Source organism: Bactrocera latifrons, unplaced genomic scaffold, assembly GCF_001853355.1.
Source record: "Bactrocera latifrons isolate USDA-ARS-PBARC rearing strain unplaced genomic scaffold, ASM185335v1 scaffold_621, whole genome shotgun sequence".
In the NCBI taxonomy this organism is placed as follows: Eukaryota; Metazoa; Arthropoda; class Insecta; order Diptera; family Tephritidae; genus Bactrocera; species Bactrocera latifrons.
Genome location: NW_017537292.1, coordinates 21037 through 45453, shown reverse-complemented (window position 1 = coordinate 45453; position 24417 = coordinate 21037). Strand labels below are relative to the sequence as shown.

General features: G+C 37.7%; 1 protein-coding gene across 1 annotated transcript; it reads left to right on the top strand.

Annotated features, from left to right (window-relative positions):
* The first annotated feature begins 222 nt into the window (after positions 1 to 222).
* On the top strand, positions 223 to 5205 carry LOC108975192 (peptidoglycan-recognition protein SB1-like). Its single transcript, XM_018943534.1, has 3 exons — positions 223 to 418; positions 1376 to 1837; positions 4818 to 5205. Exons 1-3 carry the CDS (start codon positions 328 to 330, stop codon positions 5003 to 5005), a joined length of 741 nt encoding a protein of 246 aa, XP_018799079.1. The 5' UTR covers positions 223 to 327; the 3' UTR covers positions 5006 to 5205.
* Positions 5206 to 24417: the final 19212 nt, after the last annotated feature.

Genomic DNA, 24417 nt, shown 5'->3' with positions numbered 1-24417 from the left:
CCGAAGTCCTATTACTTTCCGGACAAACCCTGTATGTATGAGTGTAGCGCTGTGTGTTGCCGCATTGGGGAAAATGCTGGAAACGGAAAGTCCCTAAAATCTACGAAAAATTACACAAACGCCGCTTATCACAAAAGCGTTGCAAACAATGGTGAACAGATAAGCGGCTATAAATGCCAGAACAACGACGGCATAACGTTCAGTAGCGCTGCCGCCCAAAAAGTGCGTTCAACAAAGCTAAAGTAGCGGCACAGTTCATTAGATGCGAAGCAGAGAAACCACCAAATATTTGTGACAAGTGGAATTCGAACTGGGAAAATACTTAAAATGCCTAGAATTGTTGCATTAGCAAATCTGTTGTTGTCGCTGATGCTGTTGGTCTACCTGGACATAATGCTGTTGGACGGTGCACGTGCAGGTATTTTAAGTATTTTTTTCGGCAAGTTTGCATATGCATAGGTCGCAGTTATTAAATTTTAGTTCAATAAAACCGCATGAAATTCAAACTAAACAAATATGCTTTGAAGTGAACCCGAAAGGGTCGCGTTGCTAAGCGCTTACCCACACCAATAACAATATAAACCTTTAGATTATTTCAGAAAAGCCTAGGTGGTACAGACGTATACTGGCGGAAAGAAGCCAGCATGTGCGCTTGTATACGTTATTTTGACGCAAATTCCACCGACGCATATCAGAGGCATCACTTATGGACAGCCAAACGAACAAGCATACAGCAACCGAGCAATTTTTCACATGACAAATGCTCAGGGCGAAATTCGTGCGTTCATGTCAAATTCCAACTATATTTTTCTTTATTCCACCTATACCACTAGCTTTTAGCAGTTAGTCCACTGATTGGGCGCTGCTTGTTTGGTGGCCGCACTCGCGACATACGCTTTTTTTACCCACAACTTCAATTTCAAAACAAAGTTCGTATTCAATTTACCGGCTGTCAGATTGTGTACATCAATCTTCGCTAAAGTTGGAATTTTTGGTTTCGTCGGTGCGTTTTAATAAAGATTTTTTTACTCGGCTGAGCGGCGTAGGCAAATGCGCAGCAAGCGAATGCCCACACACATATGTAGAGAGAAATTGCTTCGAAATTTGAAAATTTTAATTTTTTAGTGAAACAATTGTGATTTCTGAAAAAAAAAAGCCACAATTATATCATTCGTAGCGCTGTCAATGCTAAGCAAAATACTTTAATTTTATGCTTTTCAGTTGTCGCTTTCAATGTAAAATTTGCATTTATTAGTCAAATAGCCATCCTATAGCCAGCATTTAAGCCTTGATCATTATGTCACTCATGCTCTCACTTAAGTCACACTGCCACACTAGACTCGAGTAACCAAGTTTTTCTCACATTTTTCGGCAGCTCCAACCGCAGCCAACGGCACGAAGTCATCATCAGCCTTACTAAATCCCAACGCCGAAAGCACAAGTACTCACATAGTAAGTAGCGGTGCCGACAGCAGCAACAAAGCAAAATTGAATTTGAAATGGACGTCACGCAGCGCCTGGCAGGCGGCGCCCCCGCTACACACACCAACGCACACAACTCTGCCGGGTGGCGTTTCCTATGTGATCATTCATCACACTGCCACGCCAGCAAGCGCTTGTCGACGCAATGCCAACGCCTGTGCAGCCACCGTACGCGCCATACAGCGCAACCATCAGCAGCAGCGCGGTTGGGATGATGTCGGTTACAATTTCCTAATCGGTGGCAGCGACGAACGCGCCGAGATTTATGAAGGGCGCGGCTTCGATGTGGTGGGCGCACATGCTGTCGGCTATAATTCGCGCAGCGTGGGTATCGCGCTAATCGGTGACTGGACAGGTGAGTGATGAAATAACGTAGGGAAACGCATGATGAAAACAGTAGTGTTGGAAACTTTAAATTAACACGTAAGGAGGGGCTAAGTTCGGATGTAACCGCACATTTTATACACTTACAACTTGCAAAAATCAAAGCCAAGCAAATAAGTATCTTAAGATGTAAAACGTTAAACAGAAAATCGGAATCCAAGTAATTTTATATTTATTTGCACTGTGGTAGTACCAACCCGATTTTATCTATTATATAAACTATTATCTATATACTAAAATCCGCTTCCCTGGGTTCCATTAAGAAGATACCTGACATACAATCACCAATCATATGGAGTAAAGTCAGCTGGATGTTCCGAAATCCTAAAGTTAGTTATATGGGGGTTAGATCAAGCTTTCGCCCCATTTTATCTATTTTAGGCACAAAGATACACTATTCTGAGTAAAACACGCTATCTTATTTTTATTGAGTTATTTCAAATATTGGCCGACATATGCCGTATAAAATATCTTTCGTTATACAATATAAGATATATGGGGGCTTAGAGAACTATTTACCCGAATCCTTTGACGACAATAGTAACTCTGTATATCAAAACTTTCAACCCGGTTTCAACCCAGTTTTGATATACAGATTTACTATTATCGGGAAAGGATTCTCTCTGAAYTTCAGTGGTTATTACTTAGAGCAAAAAATTGTAAGACTTTGTTTATAATTTTAAAACACTTAATTTATTTTTCATTACCGTCATCCAAAAACCAAGAGCTTTCGGCCCATAATTCTGGCCTTTTTTCGAATAGCTTCGCACAAAAGACGCATAACACTCCAATAATATTCCTCATTGACAGTTTAACCCGTCGGAAGGAAATCGGAGTGCATTATACCTCGATAATCGACGAAAACTGTGAGCGTAACAATGTTTTTTGACCTGCTTTCAGATCACCTTCACTACGATCTGCGGCCGATTAATCGTATGTTCCCGGGTCGTAAGCATAGATCGAAAACTCATCGCCAGTAATAATAAGGTTCTTGACATCCTATTAGTCGGAAAGCATTGTCTGTAAAGCAGTGGTGCGCACGCCTCAATACTACTACATTTTACGTTTGCGCTGCACAAACATTGCTCTAGATTTTCGCTGCCGCTGTACGCTGAACAAATTTCTACTGTAATTTTATACTCTCACAACAAAGTTGCTAAAGAGAGTATTATAGTTTTGTGAAAGTGATCAGGGTGACGAGTAGAGTTGAAATCCGGATGTCTGTCTGTCCGTCCGTCCGTGCAAGCTGTAACTTGAGTAAAAATTGAGATATCACGATGAAACTTGGTACACGTATTTCCTGGCTCCATAAGAAGGTTAAGTTCGAAGATGGGCAAAATCGGCCCACTGCCACGCCCACAAAATGGCGAAAACCGAAARCCTATAAAGTGTCATAACTAAGCCATAAATAAAGATATTAAAATGAAATTTGGCACAAAGCATCGCATTAGGGAGGGGCATATTTGGACGTAATTTTTTTGGAAAAGTGGGTGTGGCCCCGCCCCCTACTAACTTTTTTGTACATATCTCGAAAACTACCGCAGCTATGTCAACCAAACTGTATAGTGTCGTTTCTTTTAGGCATTTCCATATACAGTTCAAAAATAGAAGAAATCGGATAATAACCACGCCCACCTCCCATACAAAGGTTCTGTTGAAAATCACTAAAAGTGCGTTAACCGACTAACAAAAAACGTCAGAAACAGTAAATCCAGGTTTTTTTTTTAAATTGAAAATGGGCGTGGCGTCTCCCACTTATGGACCAAAAACCATATCTCAGGAAGTACTCGACCGATTTCAATGAAATTCGGTATATAATAGTTTCTTAACACCCTGATGACATGTGCCAAATATGGGTGAAATCGGTTCACAACCACGCCYGAAATCTCGATTATCACTTTATCATGCGAGAGTATAAAATGTTCGGTGACACCCGAACTTAGCCCTTCCTTAGTTTTTTTTTTTGTTTTTTATTTACATTCAGAAAAAAAATTATTGGCAAATTTGGAAAAAATATCAGCAATGTTTATTGAATTCTTTTTGTGTAATACTTGAAAGTTTATAAAGTCGTTGACTAAATGGCTCGTTTCGATAATACATCATCAATATTGATTTCCCCTTTATACTCCTTAATACGTAGAAGATCGGTAAGATGTTGGTCAGAAAGCGTGTTTCTTTGCTTATTTTGAATTAATTTGAAAGTGGAAAATTTCTCTTCATTGTTTCAATAAAAAAATAATTTTCTGGCCATTCGCTTGAAAACATTTTAAAAATTCGAGGTGTTTCTGTCAGTGTATTTAAAAAAAATGCGCGATGCGCTGTTGCTTGCTCAACAGAAACTAAATGCCGATTCTTTGTGTTGACCTAGCGTACGTGTTCAGCCGCTTTCGTGTGCGTGTGATATTTTTCGCAGTAGCAGAATTATCAGTCAAACACGCGTGTTTGGATTTTTATTGCGTTGTTATTAAATGAGCGCCACTGCTGTAAAGTTAATTCGACCCTTTTTTCGAAAACATTGAGTGATTTTAGAGCCAATCGTGCTTTCAGTTTCCTTAAGCCCAAATGGTCTTTCAAAATAGTTTCACTGATCCTTCCGATATTCCAACGATGTGAGTAAGATCTCTGACTGTTAACCGTCGAATTTCAAGCACCAATTCTTTTATTTTAATATATAAGTTAAGCATTTTTTAAATAGCGGATTTTAGCGACGGCTATGGCTTCCTACAGAACTTTACAGCTCTTCGCAAAAACTCATTAATCGTGGTTTACATTTAAAAGATTGCGATGAAAAATACAGAATATTGTGAAAACATATTTTAATCACTTCAGATACAAGAAAGAAGTAGTGATATGTTAACACCTTATGTATAACCTACTTTATTTAATTTTTTCTTTTTTATTTTGATTTTCCATCTTCTGCTTCTTTTCGCTTTGCGCATCCCGTCAATCAGACGACCTACCGCCACTCCCTGTGCTGGAAAAATTGCAGCAGCTCATAACTTACGGCACACAAATGGGCCACATACAACGCGACTACGTGCTGCTCGGCCATCGCCAAGTGAAGTCAACAGACTGCCCGGGCAACCGGCTGTACAATACGCTGAAGGAATGGCCGCACTACAAGCAACATGCCGCTTAAGGATATACCATACAAATGTGGTAGCAAATAATGCGCAAGAAGACTGACGAAGACACGGACTAGCAGCGGCGATAATAAGCGGAAGTGAAATTATTGGCAGAAAACTGCGTATTGCAGAGGAGGACGCTGAATTTACATCTTTTAATTTAATTGGTATTTATTCTTTTACAACTTATTTATTGTGTGGGTAATGTAATGCGTTAAGTTTTAACAGTATTTGTGCAGAAGATTTGTAAATTCAGGCAATTTCGAAAATAAAATAATTTATCTTGAAGAGAGTGAGTAAGTCAAGCATTAATAGGTTAAGTTTGGTTTGAGGTTCTAAGTCCATTTGGACAGTTCCGTTTCGATTCAGGTCTTGCACAAAATCACGATGTWGGATACRCCARTTACCAGTCGAAATACTCAAGTRAGTCATCAAAAATTGAATTCAACGTATGAACCATCAGAGACGTAGCCGCCAACATTTTAAAGAGATACAATATAAATTTGCTAAGACGTTTAATTCCTATTTCCAACAGTTCGATAGAAAGTGAGCTCTCAAGTGTTATAAGCCTTGATCGCCAGAAGCAAGAAAGAACTGTTGAGATGTTTYCATTTCGTCTTCTTTACGAACCTTACAGCATACGRCAATGKCCTGTTAGAACCCCTACAACGCTAAAAMGGATCTTGCGATAGCGCATGGACTGATGGTAGCACAGCGCTGGCCAAGTTGCCGCGAAGCCCAGCTATCCAGTAGTAGAACACACGAGAAAACCCATTCCCATTCAAAACAGAAAAAATCTGGTCGAAACCAAGTACACTATGACGATATTTTACAAAAATATTACGAAATCGGCAATAACCCGATGGCCCACGATGAGAACGTTCGAATTTGAGAGTTTTTCCGAACATTGAACCACGATTATTTAACGACGACCTTTACATCACCAAACTATACGATCAATAGCATCAAACATTTGCAGAGGAATCTGTCGATGCCTTATTGCCATAAGTTCAAAGCGGAACCACACGTTTTCAGGTTATACGAGTATATCATCAGGTTACTGAACCTTTCAAACGGTACGAGCAAGATTATTAAAGACCTCGAGCAAAAMTTTGTACATTCGAAGCCGAACGTTTGTGGGTGGAGAACCTGAYTAAAGCAAAAACTAAAACTAACTAAGCAGTCTCCCTAACTTTAAAATCTAACTRYRTTACTGGCATAAGAAATTTCACACAAAAACCTTCGCAAACAAGTTGAACGATTCGAACATTCAATTTTCAATTCATGATTGCGAAGTTCATGAATCAAAAACTAACTAAAATTCGCTGCGTTTTCTGAAACAAAAAACTCTAAGCTTCATCGACTCAAATCGTTTTTCAGTCACTTATTTATTACGCCTAACTAAAAGTGTACTTCAATTGCCATCCAATAACCACAAACTTCTACTACACCCAATACCAGCCCCCAACACCTGCAATTTAGATTTTATTCAACTGTGAAACCAGTACCGGGCGGAGTGCTAAATCAAAAACAAACGAATTTGTGGCGTTTTATTTGGAAATACAGTACACTGGTAGCTCTGACTCGYATAYACCGTGCGAARGCCTGCCGCAAATTGTGCGCTTGACAGCGCTCTGCTAGAATTAGTGACCGAGTGCGTCGGGTTGCGCTGGAAGTACGCGGGATTTTGCGCCTACGGCGAGCTTAGTGAATCTGACATATTTCACGTGTCACGTGTGTACGCTACACACATCGATATCGTCGAAGGGAGCAACATATGAGTGTGGCATGGACGTAAGCCTTTTCAACTTATGTTGCAAATTTGTCAAATCCGCACTAAAGTGCGCCATTCGAACGCATTGTGTGGCTGTGTGTGTGAGTGTGCGTGTATGTACGCCTCACCTGAGGGTTTTCGAAATTCGATATTCAATTTGTGTGGTTGACGTTTGCGTCATTCTTGAAATCACAAATTAGTTCGCCTATTCTTTTCACGGAATTCAGTGTCAGACATTCAACGACGAAGGACTTTCTATACTTTATTGGGCTTCACAGTTTATATATGACTTTTTGGGGATGGTTCGAAACTAAATGTAGCAGCGCACACTGTTGTAAATTTCTCGTCAATAGAAGTGAAACTTATCAAAAAAAAAAACAAAAAAACAAAAAAAAAAAAAACTGTTGACTTGAATAGAATAAAAATGTTTAAAACGGAGCTTGAATAACTTCATATGAAACATGTGCGAATTTCTTCTTCTGGASTAGTGAAAAATTCGCCGAATTCTCACCAGATCGTGTTCGCCCAAAAAGAGAGTAACTTTTATACAATAAAATTTGCAATGGCTGCACTCAAAGTTGACATCTACCAAAATCAAAATTAATACTGCGTATTATAAAGATTGACCTTCGGGTAGCATATTGTGATAAAATGTTGTAAATAATTTGCAACGCTAAATTTACACATATGTYAAGACTTAGTTGAGTTCAAATATATTTAAGGGCAGTTGGACATTGAACATGTGTTTCCTGGCCTTTTCGATCTYCTTCTGTTGACTGTAGTTTGCTCAGTGYCAGAAAACTCAACGAATATAATATTGGCTTATTATCTGCCTTTTATATACAATTATTCTATTCGTTGTTGATCGTGAATCAAACTCCCTTCTTTTCATTTGCTTGTCTGGCTTGTCATTTTTGAAAGTAGTCTTTTTCGATTGAGTCTATTGTTCCACAATCCAATGGAGGTAAAATAATTAACAAAGTACACATACTTGTTCTTGCCCCCCACATCTTCTGTGARGAACAAACCCACTCGCTCCCCGCGACCAAATCCTTCGTACTTTGCTTTCACAGTTTCAYCTTTTCCTTGGTATATTTGGAACTTTTTAATTTAGMCATATTGATCCGACAAAYGCCACAATTTATAACCACACTTAATTGGTTTCATGGGACAATATGTGCGTTGGAGCTTCTGCCCTTGAAAAKAATCATAGATTCGTCAACTGATGATTCCTTAGTTCTGTGATCCAAACGATTGTTCAGAGCGTCAATCATAGGATGTATTTTGAATAGCCGATCTCTGTTGTTTTCTGGGATTTTGGAACTTATCATTTACAAAAAAATCTTAGTATTGAGTCGAATCTGTTGCGGGACATCGATTTGGCCGAGTACAGCCGGGTATTCACTCGTACTCCAGTAATGTCGCCAATTTGGATGTTGAGGAACTAACTTTTTTTGAAATCAAGTGCTTTGCTATTTTATACCGCATATAAATTTGAATTGAAAATGGTTCCTTCAACAATAGTTTCAATGTAAGACAAAAACTGTGATTTCTCGTTTGCTTCCTCAATTTTTTTCCCCCTATTTCCGCAATGGTTACTCAAGAACCGCGTTTTGAGSATTTTCCGACTCTGCTGTTTCTTCAGCCATGATTTCATTTAGAATGTCACGTGAAATTATAACTTCATCTTCTACATCACAAGACCCTATATCCGCGTATGACTCATTATCTATTGGAATTTCTTTTAAAATTAAAACAGTTTCATCTTTCTTCTAAGATTTGCCGCAAAAATTATACCTGATGTACTAAAARTTGTAWTTAATTGCGTATATGWAAATATGTATTGCATGGACCGACARAACCCAGAAGTAATTACARGTCTCCAAGAGAAAACCGATTGTTACTGTCAGACAAACGGGATGTAGATATTTCTAACTTTATAACTGTCATAGTAAGGCATGAAACTAAAATCTGCTTCTTAATTTGAGGAAAAATATTGAAAACTTTGCTGGAAATTATTTGAAGAAAACGACACTCTTAATGCGCGACTGCAGTACAGCAAACGTCGACTTGAAATGAGCACGTGGTGSGAAAATATAATGYATGTGCCAAAAAGTGAAGTGCTATATACTTTTTAGGTTATACTCAGAGTAACGTTAGTTCGCTATAATTTTAGCTATAAAATATACTTCCATTGCGTCGCACGACAAGGCGTTAATTATACAGTGTCTGATAACGATGTGATATCCATCCACCGCATTTTTTACGATTTGCGAAATATTTCTTTCAAAAGTTCAACAATTCACAATTTTCCTATAGAAATAATAACGGTATGACAATTATTGTTAGCTTGATTGTACTTCGGATTGCCATGATTTCCATTGATTGTGAGTGCCTAAATTAGCATTACTACACCACTTATTGATTGAGAATTAACTCACCATGAATGTTTTTTCATTAACTATAAGTTTTTCTTGAGTGGACTTCACTTTAGCTAGAGGTACTTGATAAAAACATGTTCACCTTGCCTTGCAAACAAGAAAGATGACTTTTAACGTAAATAATTGCATGGCACTAACACTTTCGCKCAGAGCTATTTGCACAGTTCAAGAGCAAAAGGGCAAAAGCTTCTTAAGCATTTTTGGGTATAAGGACGGTATTTTTTCGGCATAAGGAACGATTTTGTCAAATAGGCATGTGTGTATATATGTATATATTAACAYGTGGCATGATTAATTCGTGAGCAAGAGAAATAGAAAAATAAATTGCAATCAAATAACAACGAGTCGCCCTAGAAAAACGTTGMGATAAAAATACGCACGTACTTATTTGGACGTGTGCTCATTGGCACGTGTTGTCAAAGGAGATCGAAAAACGAGCGAGGAAAGATAAATACTTCAGTGAATTCGTGCTCACATACTCACACACGCACCGTTCTAATTTCGCTCAAGTTTAATTACAATAAAATTGATTTGATGAGGAAATGTTTGCCTGCATTGAACGACTCGGTTCGAAGTTGTTTTGCTGAAAGTAATTGCGTGCGTCCTTTACACCCGCTGAGAGCTGCCTAAATAAATTATTTCTAGTTGATTACCTAAGCAATGCTGACGACATTTAGTGAGGTGAGCGAGGGATTACCACAATGTACCAATATTCTATTAAATTGTGGAGAACACAGCACAGCTTTAAGGCGGTCAAATAGCGCAAATTACAAAACGAAAACTTAGTTCTTAGTTATTCCAGTTGCTGGAAACTGTTGTCAGTTCGTGGAGTGTTTCACAGGATCTGCCCGGCAACGAAAAACTAGTAGCTWCTATGTATGGTATAGATATTTTCCGAGTCGCATTGCATTATCTAAGGGACTACCAAGCTACTTCCACTCCTAGAATAATTTTATGCTGCAAGTTTCGTCAGCAAATGTAGCAATTTGAGAAGGTAGCATATTGACAGAACTATTTCTATAACTTAATACTTCACTTTCAATATGGTAGTGGGTTAACCTCCATTCAATTTTCGACAATCTAGGAATGTTTTCAAGTGCCTGTGCCTTCACTTTCATGACACATAAACGTACCACAGCCACAACTCTATTAAAATAAATTGTTTTATCCACAAGAAACCTTTGGCATTATCAAGCATACTGCCAGACTTACGCATACACATGAGTATGTATATATTCATTCAGCAGAGTACAAATAAAACACCGCGGTGCATCTACATAAACGTACATCGAAGAGCGTGCGTTGCTGCAACTYAATACCAGGCAACGTGCATCGTGCAACTACCACAAGCCAATGTGCGTGACTGCAAACCTGTTTCCTCGAATATCACGTGGCGCCGTGCACCAAGCTTCACCRCAGACGCCCCGCACCAGCAATATCAACAACGATGCCATATTCGCCATATTCCGCTTTGAATTGTGCCAGCCACACCAAGATACTTATGTAYAGTTAGAACGCATATGAGTCTAAATGCTATGACCTCGTTTCGGGTGCGTGTGGATGGGGGTCGGTGTGTGAAAGTGAAGGTGCAAAATTTTCATGAATGTGCATTTTCATATTTTTCACCKAACATAATACATCATTTTGATGGTATAGCAAATGCAACAACATCTGCAACAATACAATCCATTCACTCACACACAAGGTGTGTTCTAAAACTAACCGAATTTTTTAAATAGAGAATAGACTACACCAATTATTTTATCATTGCGAGTTATTATGCTCTTGCAACATGTTTTTTGTTCACCCAACGGTTGTTTGTATCACATAAAACTAATCGAGAGAGATATAGTCCTACATATCTACAAATGATCAGATTGGCAAGCCGAGTTGAAATCCGAGCCACGGCATCTTCGTCCGACCGTTAGTGCAAACTGTAACTGGAGTTGAAATGAGGATAATGTGATGAAACTCGGTACACATATTYCTCGGCTTCTAAAGTAGTTTAKTATTGGGAATGTGTGTAAACGGACCACTGCCACGCCCACAAAATCTAAAAAAATTTCATAACTAACCCGTTATTAAGACACAAGACTGTAATTTGGTACAGGAGATCGCAATAAGATCCACTTGCTAGCTAAACCTTTTTATCAGTGGCCATAACCACGTTCCAAAAAAGATTTTGAGGTAAGTCATCTTAGTCTAAAAATTGTCAAAATCGGATCATAATGGTTCCAGCCCACTGGAACTGAAGCTGCGGACCCCAGTGCCTATTGTTGACTTTTCACCGAAAATATGATGTGTGAGATATATAATTGAAATGCAGAGAATTATTTCCTGATAATTGTGCACGTCTAAAACGAGTTGAATCGGGTCAGTAGTTCCCTTAGCSCTCCATATACCTAGTAATGGGGTTTTTTCAATAAGAGCACTRCAAAAGTAAATACAAAATGGTTTGGCATATCAAWGAAATTCTTTATTCMGATTTYTTTTGCATGGCTACCTCGGGCACMCYAGCAGAAGTCCAGGCGCTGAACCCAATTTTCGCCTGTTTTCAAGCATAAATCGGTCGATACTGCTGAATTTCACAAAGTTGACTGGATCATTACGTGAGATAATACATTTACCAAACTTCGCTGCGCTATTGGAACACATATTGTWTAAGTCCATATCTTCATCATCACGGAAAAAGTACGGCTTAMTGACACCACGGATGCAATGGTGACTCATGGAGTACGTGTGAATCCCTGCCTGACCTGAATAACGCATATTTTGCTCATTRACGAAGTTATTCAGCCAGAAATGAGTCTCATCTCTGAAGATTATTTTTCGATGAAAATMCGGATCATTTTTGAGCTTCGTTGCTCARCGAAATTTACGAACATACGACAACTTTGGCGGTGAAGCGACTTCAGTTCTTGCATCAATTTGATCTTTTAAGGATGCAGGCCAAGATCTTTTCACAAAATTCGTCGCAACGACGTGACAGAGATGCCTAATGCTTGAGAACGACGTGTGAGAGACTGATTTGGGTCCTCCTGAAGCGGCAGCRAGATTCTTGACACTGCGGGCACTTCTTTGTCTCACTGGCACGAGAATATTTTGTAGTSTAATTGTGGATTCAAATTTTTCTACCAGACGCTCAATTGTTGATCTGACAGGGCGATTTATGATCGTTATATAAATTGTACGTATCGGTCTTAAAGTTGAGGCCTCCAAATATTTGTGCTAAATTTTAATAATTTCGACTCGTGGTCGGATCGTATATCTTTCCATGAAGAAATGACAAACCTTACTGTAGAGAAATGGCAAAAGAACGGAAAAAAATGTTTTCAAACTTTCGGCTGCCTTTATACCGCATATATCGGCCAAAATTTGGGTAATCTTAGTAAAAGTGGTTGAGCGTGATATTCTAATAACGGTGCAGCTTTGTGCCTGAAATGGAAAAAATGTAGTAAAAATTTAACCTAATTTCATGTAAAGTTTTCCACGTCTAAACGTGTTTCCCCTGCTTTGAGTCTAACTAGTTGCAAGAATATAAAATGCTTAGTTACAAAAATAAAAAATATTTATTTTACTTATTTTTTATTCAATATATGTGACCTGGTCTACGGAAARGGGGCTTGGGTGTCAAAAAATCAATTTTCACTTTTTAGTTGATTGGGATGGAAGATGAGATGCTTTTTTTTTAACAGCTGATTSCCAGAAAWCTAGTTTTCGYACGYTAGCTCSCTTTTCGTAGACCAGGTCACATATATAGGTTCCATTAGACTCAAAATAACGTTTGGAATGTGCAACCAAAGATTTTGCTATGTAAATTATGGAAATCTTTCCTGAATAATTCTGCCAGAAGGGTGAGTTGGCGCTTGAGATTGGGAGAAGGAAAATAGTAACATGGTGATAAATCAGATGAATCGAATTTGGAGCGTGGTTGATGAGAGATATGAGTTTTTTTTATCGAAAAATCGATAACTTTGCCTTAAGTTTATCACAAAATTTTATATTTTCTCTTTGTATAAGTGAAATATGGAAATAAAAAATTGTAAACTTTATCTTTCATTGAAATAGCCGTAACTTTAACAGTCATCAACCGTCTTATATGAAGGTAGGGGCGTTTAAAAGAGAACGAATGTATATTTTAATGCTGCTCAATAAATAAGATTTAAAGTTCGGTTCTTTTTTGGACACACCTTGTACAAAAATATAGCATGCAAGCATTTTATAGTGTGCTGCCAGGCGCCACTTGAGTGGTTTTCCACGACAGCATATTTGGTGATTACGCACACTCTCACACATTTATACAAAAGCATTGAAATATATTTTCTAGAGGCACACACATATGCACATAATATATAAACCACGCAATAAAATTACTAAGTTGCATGGATTTTTTTTTTCGCAGCTTGTTTATAACTTTACTTTTCTCACAGACTGACACAGCTCTGTTTTGTCACTTGAATTCGTCCCTTCAACCGCAGTTAGCTATGTGAGATCCAGTGCTAAGTAATCTACAAATACAAATTCAGTTATGAGAACTTCGTTATGGGCAGAGATAATGTAATGAAACGTTATGCGCGAACACACACATATTAAGAGGCGGCAAGGCGAAGTTGCCACAAAGTTTGGATAAAAGATCCACGTATACATAACTTACACACATGCATTAAATGCACATGCTAGACTTGATGGCAACTCTGTCACACACACACACACACACCCACACATTGTACGAATCAGTATGCTTGCAAGAAAYTTAAGAATAAATTGAAGGAAGACGACATAAGGCTGCTAACTGGCTTGCCGTAGTTCATAAAAGTGACAGCAGTTACCGCAAATGTGCCAACAAAGTGCCTTAGTGCAAGTTGAAATCAAAAACCAAACTCACTATAATAGCAAAGTGCTATAACAACAACAACCAAATATGTGTAGCACAGCAATTTGCAAGTGTAATACGAGCAGCAAGAAAGCACAATGTGCAACAGGATCATCGCAGCAGTTTGAAGGCAAAAGCGAAGGCTCAATCCAATGTACTTTCATTTTCAAATTGGTGGAATTTCACAATATTTGCATATGTATATGACARGTAAAGGCTTTCAGTTGTGAAAAATGAAAATTCTCAGAGAAAACAAAATACAAGAGTCTAACTTACGCATAACAAAAACGAATCAATCAAATATTTCTTTGAATACAGGGAATAAATTAAAAKTTATATTAAAGAAGCTTCTTCGCCATTATGTAATTGTGTGTGTGTATGTGTGTAGCCTGTGGCAGAGAAATTTAAAAATAAATAAAATATCTAAGGTTAACACAAAGAAAGCGAAAAAATCACTTTTAAAGCAAGTTTTGGATTAGAAAGATAGCTGAAATATGCAAGCCTCGATAAACACTTCACACACATTAAGGCACACCTGAGGCTCTCGCTCATTTATGGTCAACATACACAAAGACCTTGGGAGTCGATTCGGCGCCGATCGAATGGAACAACTTGGCACATTTTAGGACGAAATATTAAATTRARAGCGTACAAAATACAGCTTGTGMAAAAACYGAAGCCGCTCGATCTACCCAAGTAATATCGCTTCGCTTTGTGGGCTCTTGAAAAGTTCCACGAATATCCGACGTTTTCGAGCCAAATTTTTTYCTGCCATGCGACCTATTTCTGGCTCAATGGATATGTAAGAAGCAAAATTTCCGCATTTGGGACAAAACGGAACCTAGAAAGAATCAAGAGCTGCCATTTGATTCAGAAAAAACAATGGTTTGGTGTAGTTTGTGGGTCGGTGGAATCATCGGTCCATATTTCTTCCAATATGCTGCCTGTGAAAACGTAACCGTCAATGGTGACCGTTTTGGTGCCTGAAATTAAAGCTCGTGTTCTCGGTGACATTTGGTTTCAGCAAGGTGGTTTCGCATTAGTCAATGGGTCTATTTAGAGAACACTTCGGTGAGCAGATAATTTCACGTTTTGTGTCAGTGAATTGGCCATCAAGATTGTGCGATATGATACTAWTAGACTTATTGCTGTGCGAATATGTAAAGTCTAAAGTCTATGCGAACAATCTCGCTTCGATGCAAAGAGGAGTCATCGCAAGAAGTAGGGAGCCTGGAAACAGTTCACCTTATACATAAATACATACATATGTACCAGTTATATTTTTCCCTAACCCGGTTGAAACCCGACGTTCAGTGTTATATTTTAATTTTAAGGCCAGTAAAACCTGCCAAAATAATAAACCACCTTTTTATTTAATAGTACATTTGTTATTTATTTATTTRTTTAAGTTTAAGACGAAGCGTCAAACCGCTAAGTAATTCCTTTTTGTTTTAATTCTCTCTTAGTCTAACGTAACATCATTATTTATACCCTAGCTTAACATACGATATCTTATTAACATTCTTAGCAGAGTGGGTATTATATGTTAAGCACATTAACATTGGGGATCTCTATATATAGATAAATAAATTCAACATGAAAAGTAACTATATAAAGGGATTGAGATCCACATATATGTAACTTACCTCTGGGTATACACCTACAATTGTAGCTATTAGCCTCATATAACTATACCATAAAGCTTTCTCCATGAAAATCAAACTAATCGAAAAAGTTTCCCAGCAAAATGATGAAAAATGGCACTTTTACAAATCAGGCTTCTTTAAAATTCAACAAAAAGTCAAAACATTCTCATCTCCTTAAAATAACTGCGGCGCGTGGCAAGTTCAATGGGGTAGAAACACGCACAGCCAAAGCAATTTACGTACTTTTAGAGTGATGTGTAATATACACATACTTAGGCATTGCTGCATACGTATGTATGTGTGTRCATATAAATTGATGTGTGCAGCAAAAGGGTTTCTCTAGTTTGGAGGGCGAGCGCTTACGAGTTGATTGCAATTTCTTTTTGACATTCATTTGTGTTTCCAAATAATTCCTCATATCCGTTGAATAGCACGCCTTAAACAACAATAAAACAAACAAAGAAATGAAACTGGCAAAGTAAAATGACAAACTCTCAAACAAGGCGACGCGGACGAAAATTGAAAAGCCAGCAAAGAGTAGGAAATTTCCAGAATTTCTCTATTAAAAACTGTGCAGTGAGAAAATTGTGTGAATTGATTGCCATTTTCTATGTGAAGGCTTTTCGACATTGTACGAATAGATGGGCGTTCAAAAGAAGGTACTCATTAAACGTGCAAATTCAATACTGGAAATATAAATTTTGAAGAATGGTTGCAGAYAAAGTACTTTGAACTTCGCCTATGACTTTTTAATTATCATGTCGGCCACCGACTTTTCAACACAAACATTGATTAAGTGTGCAGACTTAAGACGACATAAGTTGWGCAGAAATTTGCTCATTGCAGTTTAGAAGTAATTTGATGACTTTTGTTGATGTGAGAACAATTTCAATTACTTTACACTTTAAATGCGTCAATGTCATAAAATATGGGCGCCMTAAATGGTGTTTCATTTAGCGCAGAGTGGTAGTTCGAAACTTTTGTCATTTTAAGCGGCATTATGGAACTTTTAAGCGAAACGTATGATTGAATCGAAGAATGGCTGGAGGCGGTCCGAAAGTAAGGCAACGTTGAAGGTCAAGTGTCAACTTTACAGGCCATAAATGAAAACTTTCACGCATACATACATACATACATACATTCCAATTCTATAAGAATTATGCACGCAACCACTTACAAGTAGTTAATACTTCTCCAACGTCCGACCGTAATATATAAATGAGCCGAATAAAGGACACAAAAACTAAAAGTTATTAAGCAAAAAAGAAAACAGAAAAAAGGACACAAAAACTAAAAGTTATTAAGCAAAAAAGAAAACAGAAAAAAAACATATATACATATATAACAAGTAAGGAAGGCTAAGTTCGGTGTCACCGAACATTTTATACTCTCGCATCAAATACCGTATTTGTGAAAAGTTTTATTCCGCTATCATCATTGGTTCCTAATGTATATATTATACAGAGAAGGCATCAGATGGAATTCAAAATAGCGTTATATTGGAAGAAGGCGTGGTTGTGAACCGATTTCACCCATATTTCGTACATGTCATCAGGGTGTTAAGAAACTATTATGTACCGAATGTCATTGAAATCGGTTGAGTAGTTCCTGAGATATGGTTTTTGGTCCATAAGTGGGCGACGCCACGCCCATTTTCAATTTTTAAAAAAAGCCTGGACGCAGATTCTTTCTGGCATTTCTTCCGTAAAATTTAGTGTTTCTGACGTTTTTTGTTGGTCGGTTAACGCACTTTCAGTGATTTTCAACATAACCTTTGTATGGGAGGTGGGCGTGGTTATTATCCGATTTCTTCCATTTTAGAACCGTATATGGAAATGCCTGAATGAAACAACTCTGTAGAGTTTCGTTGGCATAGCTATAGTAGTTTTCGAGATATGTACAAAAAAGTTAGTAGGGAGCGGGGCCACGCCTACTTTTCCAAAAAAAATTACGTCCAAATATGCCCCTCCCTAATGCAATGCTTTGTGCCAAATTTCATTTTAATATCTTTATTTATGGCTTAGTTATAACACTTTATAGGGTTTTCGGTTTCCGCCATTTTGTGGGCGTGGCAGTGGGCCGATTTTGCCCATCTTCGAATTTAACCTTCTTATGGAGCCAGGAAGTACGTGTACCAAGTTTCATCATGATATCTCAATTTTTACTCAAGTTACAGCTTGCACGGACGGACGGACAGACGGACATCCGGATTTCAACTCTACTCGTCACCCTGATCACTTTGGTATATATAACCCTATATCTGACTCTTTTAGTTTTAGGACTTACAAACAACCGTTATGTGAACAAAACTATAATACTCTCTTTAGCAACTTTGTTGCGAGAGTATAAWTATATATATATTATATTCAGCAAGCGAAAAAGTTTTGGTAACTACCCCAAATCGTCGCCAAGCGTGTTGCTGTTTGACACGTTCGCCGCCCGCCCAGCCGTAGGAAGCAAGTCAGCTTGCGCGACTTTGACAAACTGGTCTGGTTACTTGGATGACAACTTGAGGCGGCGATGACAACGAGTTAACGCTACATAWTTTGGGACAAATGAAATACATTGAATATTTCGCTATATAATTATTGATATATTTGTGTGTATGTGCGTCTTTTAATTCCTTTTAATGCCATTTGACGCCGRGAAAATTTGCAGACCAAATTATGCTGGTTGTTTTAATAACTGAAAGGCGACAGATTATTCGACTACGGCTAGTAAAAGAGGGAGCAACACTCCTCACTTTATGTGGGTCTTCTCAACTCAATATCACACGAAAATATTAATTGCGTGTCTATTGCTTCGTTTAAGGAATTCCACTGTATTACGCTATAAGCACAACAACAACATCACTTTACTATAACTCGAATATCTAACACAGTATATGGGGGAACTTGCGCTCACTCCTAGCTCCGTTGCAATATGTGTTAACAGGGTATCGACAGGAGGTCACGCTTGACGTTGCACAAGCGGCGAATATGTCAGCGTGAAAAGTTTGTGTTTTGTGAGTCGAAAAATTTCACTTTTTTTTTTTTTTTGGCACCAACTTAATTTGGTTGCGGCGCTATTTTGTACGCCTTTTGTCCCTTTAGCCGGCTCTGTGTCACAGTCAACGCACAGCTGGTGGCCAACAACTTGAAGGAGACCACGAAAGGAGCTCGCCATAAACGAATGAACAAAACGTTAGCCCTGACGGCTGTAATTAAAAAGAAAAGCGACAAGAGGAGAAAATACAAAGCGGTAAATAGCGAACAGCRAATGATAAGGGTTAAACGAAAAACACGAAACAGCAAATGTTTTTGTTGCAAGGGCGTACAAAATGAGGTTTACTGCCAGTTAAGTATAAGAATGAAGGTCGAAAGAAAATGATTAACTGATATAAACAGATAAAAGGATTTTGAGGCCACGCGAGTGGCTTTCAATATGATTATCTCAACTTACGGCTACACAGTGCGTTYCATTTTGTTTGAGTATTGCAACATTGTTTATTATCAAGATTATGAACTTCGAAAAGCTTTAAGAGATTAGCATATTGCAGGGAAATAAAAGCTGGAAAGCATAATTTAATAAAGGGTTTTAATCTCTGCCTTTAATTCATACTCGTATCATGCGAAAGGTATTCATTAGCAGACTAGCTTTTAATAAAATGTGAAACAAAATGAAATAGTAACGGATTTGCGAAAGCTTCTATTTGTGAACATTTTCTTAGCTGCCAATAACAACTGAATAGTTTAAACGACATTTTTTCTTATTTATAAGCTGCCACACATGGCTTTGCCAATTATTTATTATTATTATTTTTTTTTCAAGGGGGATTTTTCTTTTCAGTATCTACATCGAGGGCAGTAAACARCAGAATTCCGAGAACTCTGTGACTTTCTTCACAAATTATTCACACACGGTTAGCCACTTAAATGCGTGTGAATAAGGTTTTTGTTTAAAAATATATATAAAAYGATGTTCAAATAAAATTAATACATTTCGATTGAATATTATCTATTATAATCCTCATTTGCTTAACTCTTTAATGGTGGAAAATTAAAAAAAAAAAAAAGTAAATCAAAAAATGCAAAACTTTAACAAGATAATACGTTCAAGGATAATAGGATCTTAGGAAGAAACGCCTCCTTGTTAAAAGAATAAAACAAAGTAATTTAAAAATGAAGCAAGTATTCACATTTAATTTTGGATGAGCTTGTAAGTAGCCTGTGGTCAACACCTTTTGTTCCAAGACCTGAATCGAAGCGCGATTGTCCGCATAGACTTTAGACTTTACATATCCCTACAGTAAAAAGTYTAACGCTGTAATATCACACTATCGTGGTGGCCAATTYACCAGCCCAAAAAGTGAAATTATCTGATGATCGAAGTGTTCACTCTATGTGGGAAGTGTCTCCGTATGGTTGAAACCATATATCGCYGAGATCACGAGTTTAAATAATATGYGCGATAACGGTCGCCATTGACGGTTACGTTCACACCGGCATCATTTTGAAGAAATATGGACSGATGATTCCACCGGCYYACAAACCACACCAAAGCGTTGTTTTTTCTGGACGAAAKKTCARCTCTAGAATCTCTTCAAGTTGCTCTTCGTCTCAAGTGCGGCAATTTTGTTTGCTTACATACCCACTGAGGCAGAAACGGGTCTCATCGATGCTCAAAAACGTCGKATCTTCTTGGAACTTTTCAAGAGCCCATAGAGCGAAGCGATGTCTATTCGGAAAGTCGAGCGGCTTCAGTTCYTGCACATGCTGTATCTTGTATGGTTTCAATTAAAGATTTCGACCTAAAATGAGTCAAGTCTTTCGACTCTCCACGGTCTTCGTGTATACTCTGAGGTACGTCTGTAAGATTTTTTTCACTACGTGCTGTACGTGGCCTATTCGGTCGCATATTATCCAATAATGASTGCTGGATCTCAAGTTGGATGATGCATGTTACGAATAGTACGCTCAGTAAGCCGATTATGTTGACCATAAGTTGAGCGAAGCGCGCGAAAGTGGAACGATTTATAAACGTTGTTCAGCTGTAAGTCTTTCCATTATGAAATGCCAAACAATACTGAACAAAAATGACGTGACAGTATTACACGACTCACGCGGGATCTGTCAAAAAAGGCTATTAAAAAAGTAGTGGTACTTACTCGTATCACCCCCTGCATCTCGCATATTTTGCATTTCAGGTGACGATATGTAACTTTRCTATTCTTTTTGGTCTAATTTGATGGGTATTGTTAACAATGTCAATTCACTTCTTTATATTGCAGTAATAGGAGTTTCTCAGGTCTGTTCGACCTAAGCTTAACAAAACCCAGACGCCCCATTATTTTTGGAATTTATTACAAATAATTTGGTTTGATTAGAATAGTTTTACTGATTCCTCGTTTAGGCGTCGTTAATTTAGGATTTTTATTGTTTTCGCATAAAATTATAATACTCTTACAACAACACATCAAGTTTCTTTTAACCTACATCTACAAGGTGTGTTCCAAAGTAAACAGGACTCTTTGARTTTAGCGGCCCCTGGTGGCGCCATCTATATGTCGACTGGTGCATTAGAATCTACTGTCTTTATCGATTGTSTAGTGAGAATTTCGTGACATTTCATTGATTSGTAAGTGGAATCATTGCGTTTTAAGTGTCAGCATGTTGTGTAATCGATGCGAAACTAAGCTTCGTACAAAGAGACAACATTAAATTTTGTTTTAAAATTGGTAAAACTTTTACCGAAACATTTCAATTGATGAAACAAGTTTATGGCGATGATTGACTGTCCCATAGAAGAGTGTACGAGTGGTTTCAACGTTTTCAAAGTGATCGTCAGGACATAAATGGCGATCAACATGTGAGAAAAAACTGTGATCATCGGAAATTGAATCGAAACGTGTGTGAATTCATCAAAAATTTGCCGAAATCATCATTGAAATTCTTGGAAACATCATTCCAAAACATCGATTTATCGCATTCTGACCGAACATTTGGGCTTACGAAAGGTGTGTGCACGGTTTCTTCCACTCAAATTCACTGACAACTAAAAATTGCTCAGAATCCAACATTCGACGGACATCATTAAAGACAAAAAAATCCCATTTTAACCAATAACCACGCCCCGTATTCACCTGATATGGCACTGTGCGACTTCTTCCTTTTCGAAAAAATTCATTTGCGAATCGAACATACTACTACAGTTAKTCAAAAAATTATGAGCGTTGATGAGATAGCTGCTTACTCACATGTACCGAATTCAACTCAACAACTATCAATGAATATGTTGTTGCTTCAACATGTAAATTTTTTGACCAAAAAGTTAGGCAGAGATAGCAAGCTAAACAATCGAAGACAGTTTTTTATGTAAACAAGCAAATGGACAAAGGAAACCCAAAAAAGCGTCGCTTATAAGTATAAATAATATGTTAAAATTAAACTATTTTCAGCAGTTGTTATATTAACCAAAATAAATAACAACCAAAAATCCCCTTTGCAATTATCGATAAGTTGAAAATGAGCAAATATTTGYGAACAATTAAGTACTTGTACGAGCATTGTTTTGGCGCAAGAAATACTTTGAAGAGCATCAAGATCTGGTATGGGCTGTGGAACCTGTTCACTTTGGCTGCGCTATATAAGATCTGAAACTAGCTTTCAATTTATTTCATAAAAAAAATTTTTTTGTATAAATTAAGTGTTCAATATAAAGTGATCTACTGACCTTAGAAACCTCCCAACAATGCTTTAAGAACGCTCAGTTTTTGGTTTACGGCAATTGCCTTGTAACTGATTTCTTGTTTTTCAGACACTTTGTGGAAATAAAAATGTGGGCATTTTTGTCTGGTGTCAATTGAAAATCGAAGCAAATAATAGCTTCTCAATAATTTCCCAACTAATACCTTTGTGGCATTTACTTACTTATTTGCATAGAAGTTAATYAACAATATGAGTTAATTATGCGAATTACTGCGGAATGTGAAATTATTTCCACATCATTAACTTGAGCTTTTCATTAATACAGCGTAATTTGCMCAACGTTGCATTTCCGCGTCATTAGCAAGCGAAAACTCACAAATAGAAGTTGAAGTGCACCCGATTGAAGAAATTAAATTTGGTCAAYGGTTGGGAGAAAACATGCTAACACTCAAAGCAACTAATGACAACGCATTAAAGCAATTTGCAATGGTGCTTTGCGTTTCGGGTAATCCCCRTTCAAAGTCAAAGCATGGCTAACTTACCTACTAACTAGCTGGTGAGCTATACACGCGTGCCCCTCTGTATAGTCTCACTTAGTCTTACCCCGGCAACTCGTAGTGCGCATCGAAGACGTTCTTAGACAATGTGTGGGTGCTAGATTGACTAGCTTTGACATTTGTATTTGGCGCTAACAGCATTTCGGTGAAGCTCGCTAATAGATTATTGGCATGTTTAGACTGCATGCAGCTTCACATATTTARCATCGGCGAAAATTGTACTCAACCAACTCAGCTGGGGGATTTTCTGGCAGCCCGTGCTAAGCACTTGTTGTACTGGTGYCTATTTTATAATGCTTTAATATAATCATATATATATAGTGTTTCGAGATCTGAGCAATTGCAACAAAAAAAAAATACGTTTCACAATCGGTTAGTACATGCTTAGATCCGGTCTGTTTAAAAAAATAAAATAAAATAAAAATATAAAAAAAAAAACATTACGCAACACGCTGAAATAGCTTTCCCAAGTAAACAACTTTTCCATACAAGAACTTGATTCTTATGAGACAGTTATAGGGCACCTATAACGGATCAAATTGAATCACATATTCGGAGGTTAAAGGATTGCCTTGGACAATAATGCATGCGAAATTTAGTTAAGATATTTCGATAAGTACAAAACTTCGCTATGCAAGAACTGAATTTCAGTAGGGCAGATATATGCAATAGTGGTCCGATATCAGTGATTCCGACAACTAAGCAGTTCTTGGAGAGAAAAAAAAATTTTAATCGATTCCCACAGGAATCGCTCCACACAGGAAACAGGTCATGACTCAATCGACTCACTCGTCACGCTGTTAATTTTGATAAACATTTTATAGCGTCCCTGTCGTTTTCTTTATCTATGGCAAGATTAATATACAACAAGTAAGGAAGGGCTAAGTTCGGGTGTCACCGAACATTTTATACTCTCGCATGATAAAGTGATAATCGAGATTTCAGACATGGYTGTGAACCGATTTCACCCATATTTGGTACATGTCATCAGGGTGTTAAGAAAATATTATATACCGAATTTCATTGAAATCGGTCAAGTGCTTCCATGCCCACTTTCAATTTTTAAAAAAAGCCTGGACGCAGCTTCTTTCTGACATTTCTTCCGTAAAATTTAGTGTTTCTGACGTTTTTTGTTAGTTGGTTAATGCACTTTTAGTGATTTTCAACAGAACCTTTGTATGGGAGGTGGGCGTGGTTATTATCCGATTTCTTCTATTTTTGAACTATATATGGAAATGCCTAAAAGAAACGACTCCATACAGTTTGGTTGACATAGCTGTGGTAGTTTTCGAGATATGTACAAAAAAGTTAGTAGGGGGCGGGGCCACGCCCACTTTTCCAAAAAAAATTACGTCCACATATGCCCCTCCCTAATGCGATCCTTTGTGCCAAATTTCATTTTAATATCTTTATTTATGGCTTAGTTATGACACTTTATAGGTTTTCGGT

What these genes read in the sequence shown, in the direction of transcription:
- LOC108975192 (XM_018943534.1), top strand. Translation starts at nt 328, where the DNA reads ATGCCTAGAATTGTTGCATTAGCAAATCTGTTGTTGTCGCTGATGCTG. An exon ending in GTTGGACGGTGCACGTGCAG is followed by an intron (nt 419 to 1,375) that starts GTATTTTAAGTA and finishes ATTTTTCGGCAG; the next exon opens with CTCCAACCGCAGCCAACGGC. An exon ending in GCTAATCGGTGACTGGACAG is followed by an intron (nt 1,838 to 4,817) that starts GTGAGTGATGAA and finishes CCCGTCAATCAG; the next exon opens with ACGACCTACCGCCACTCCCT.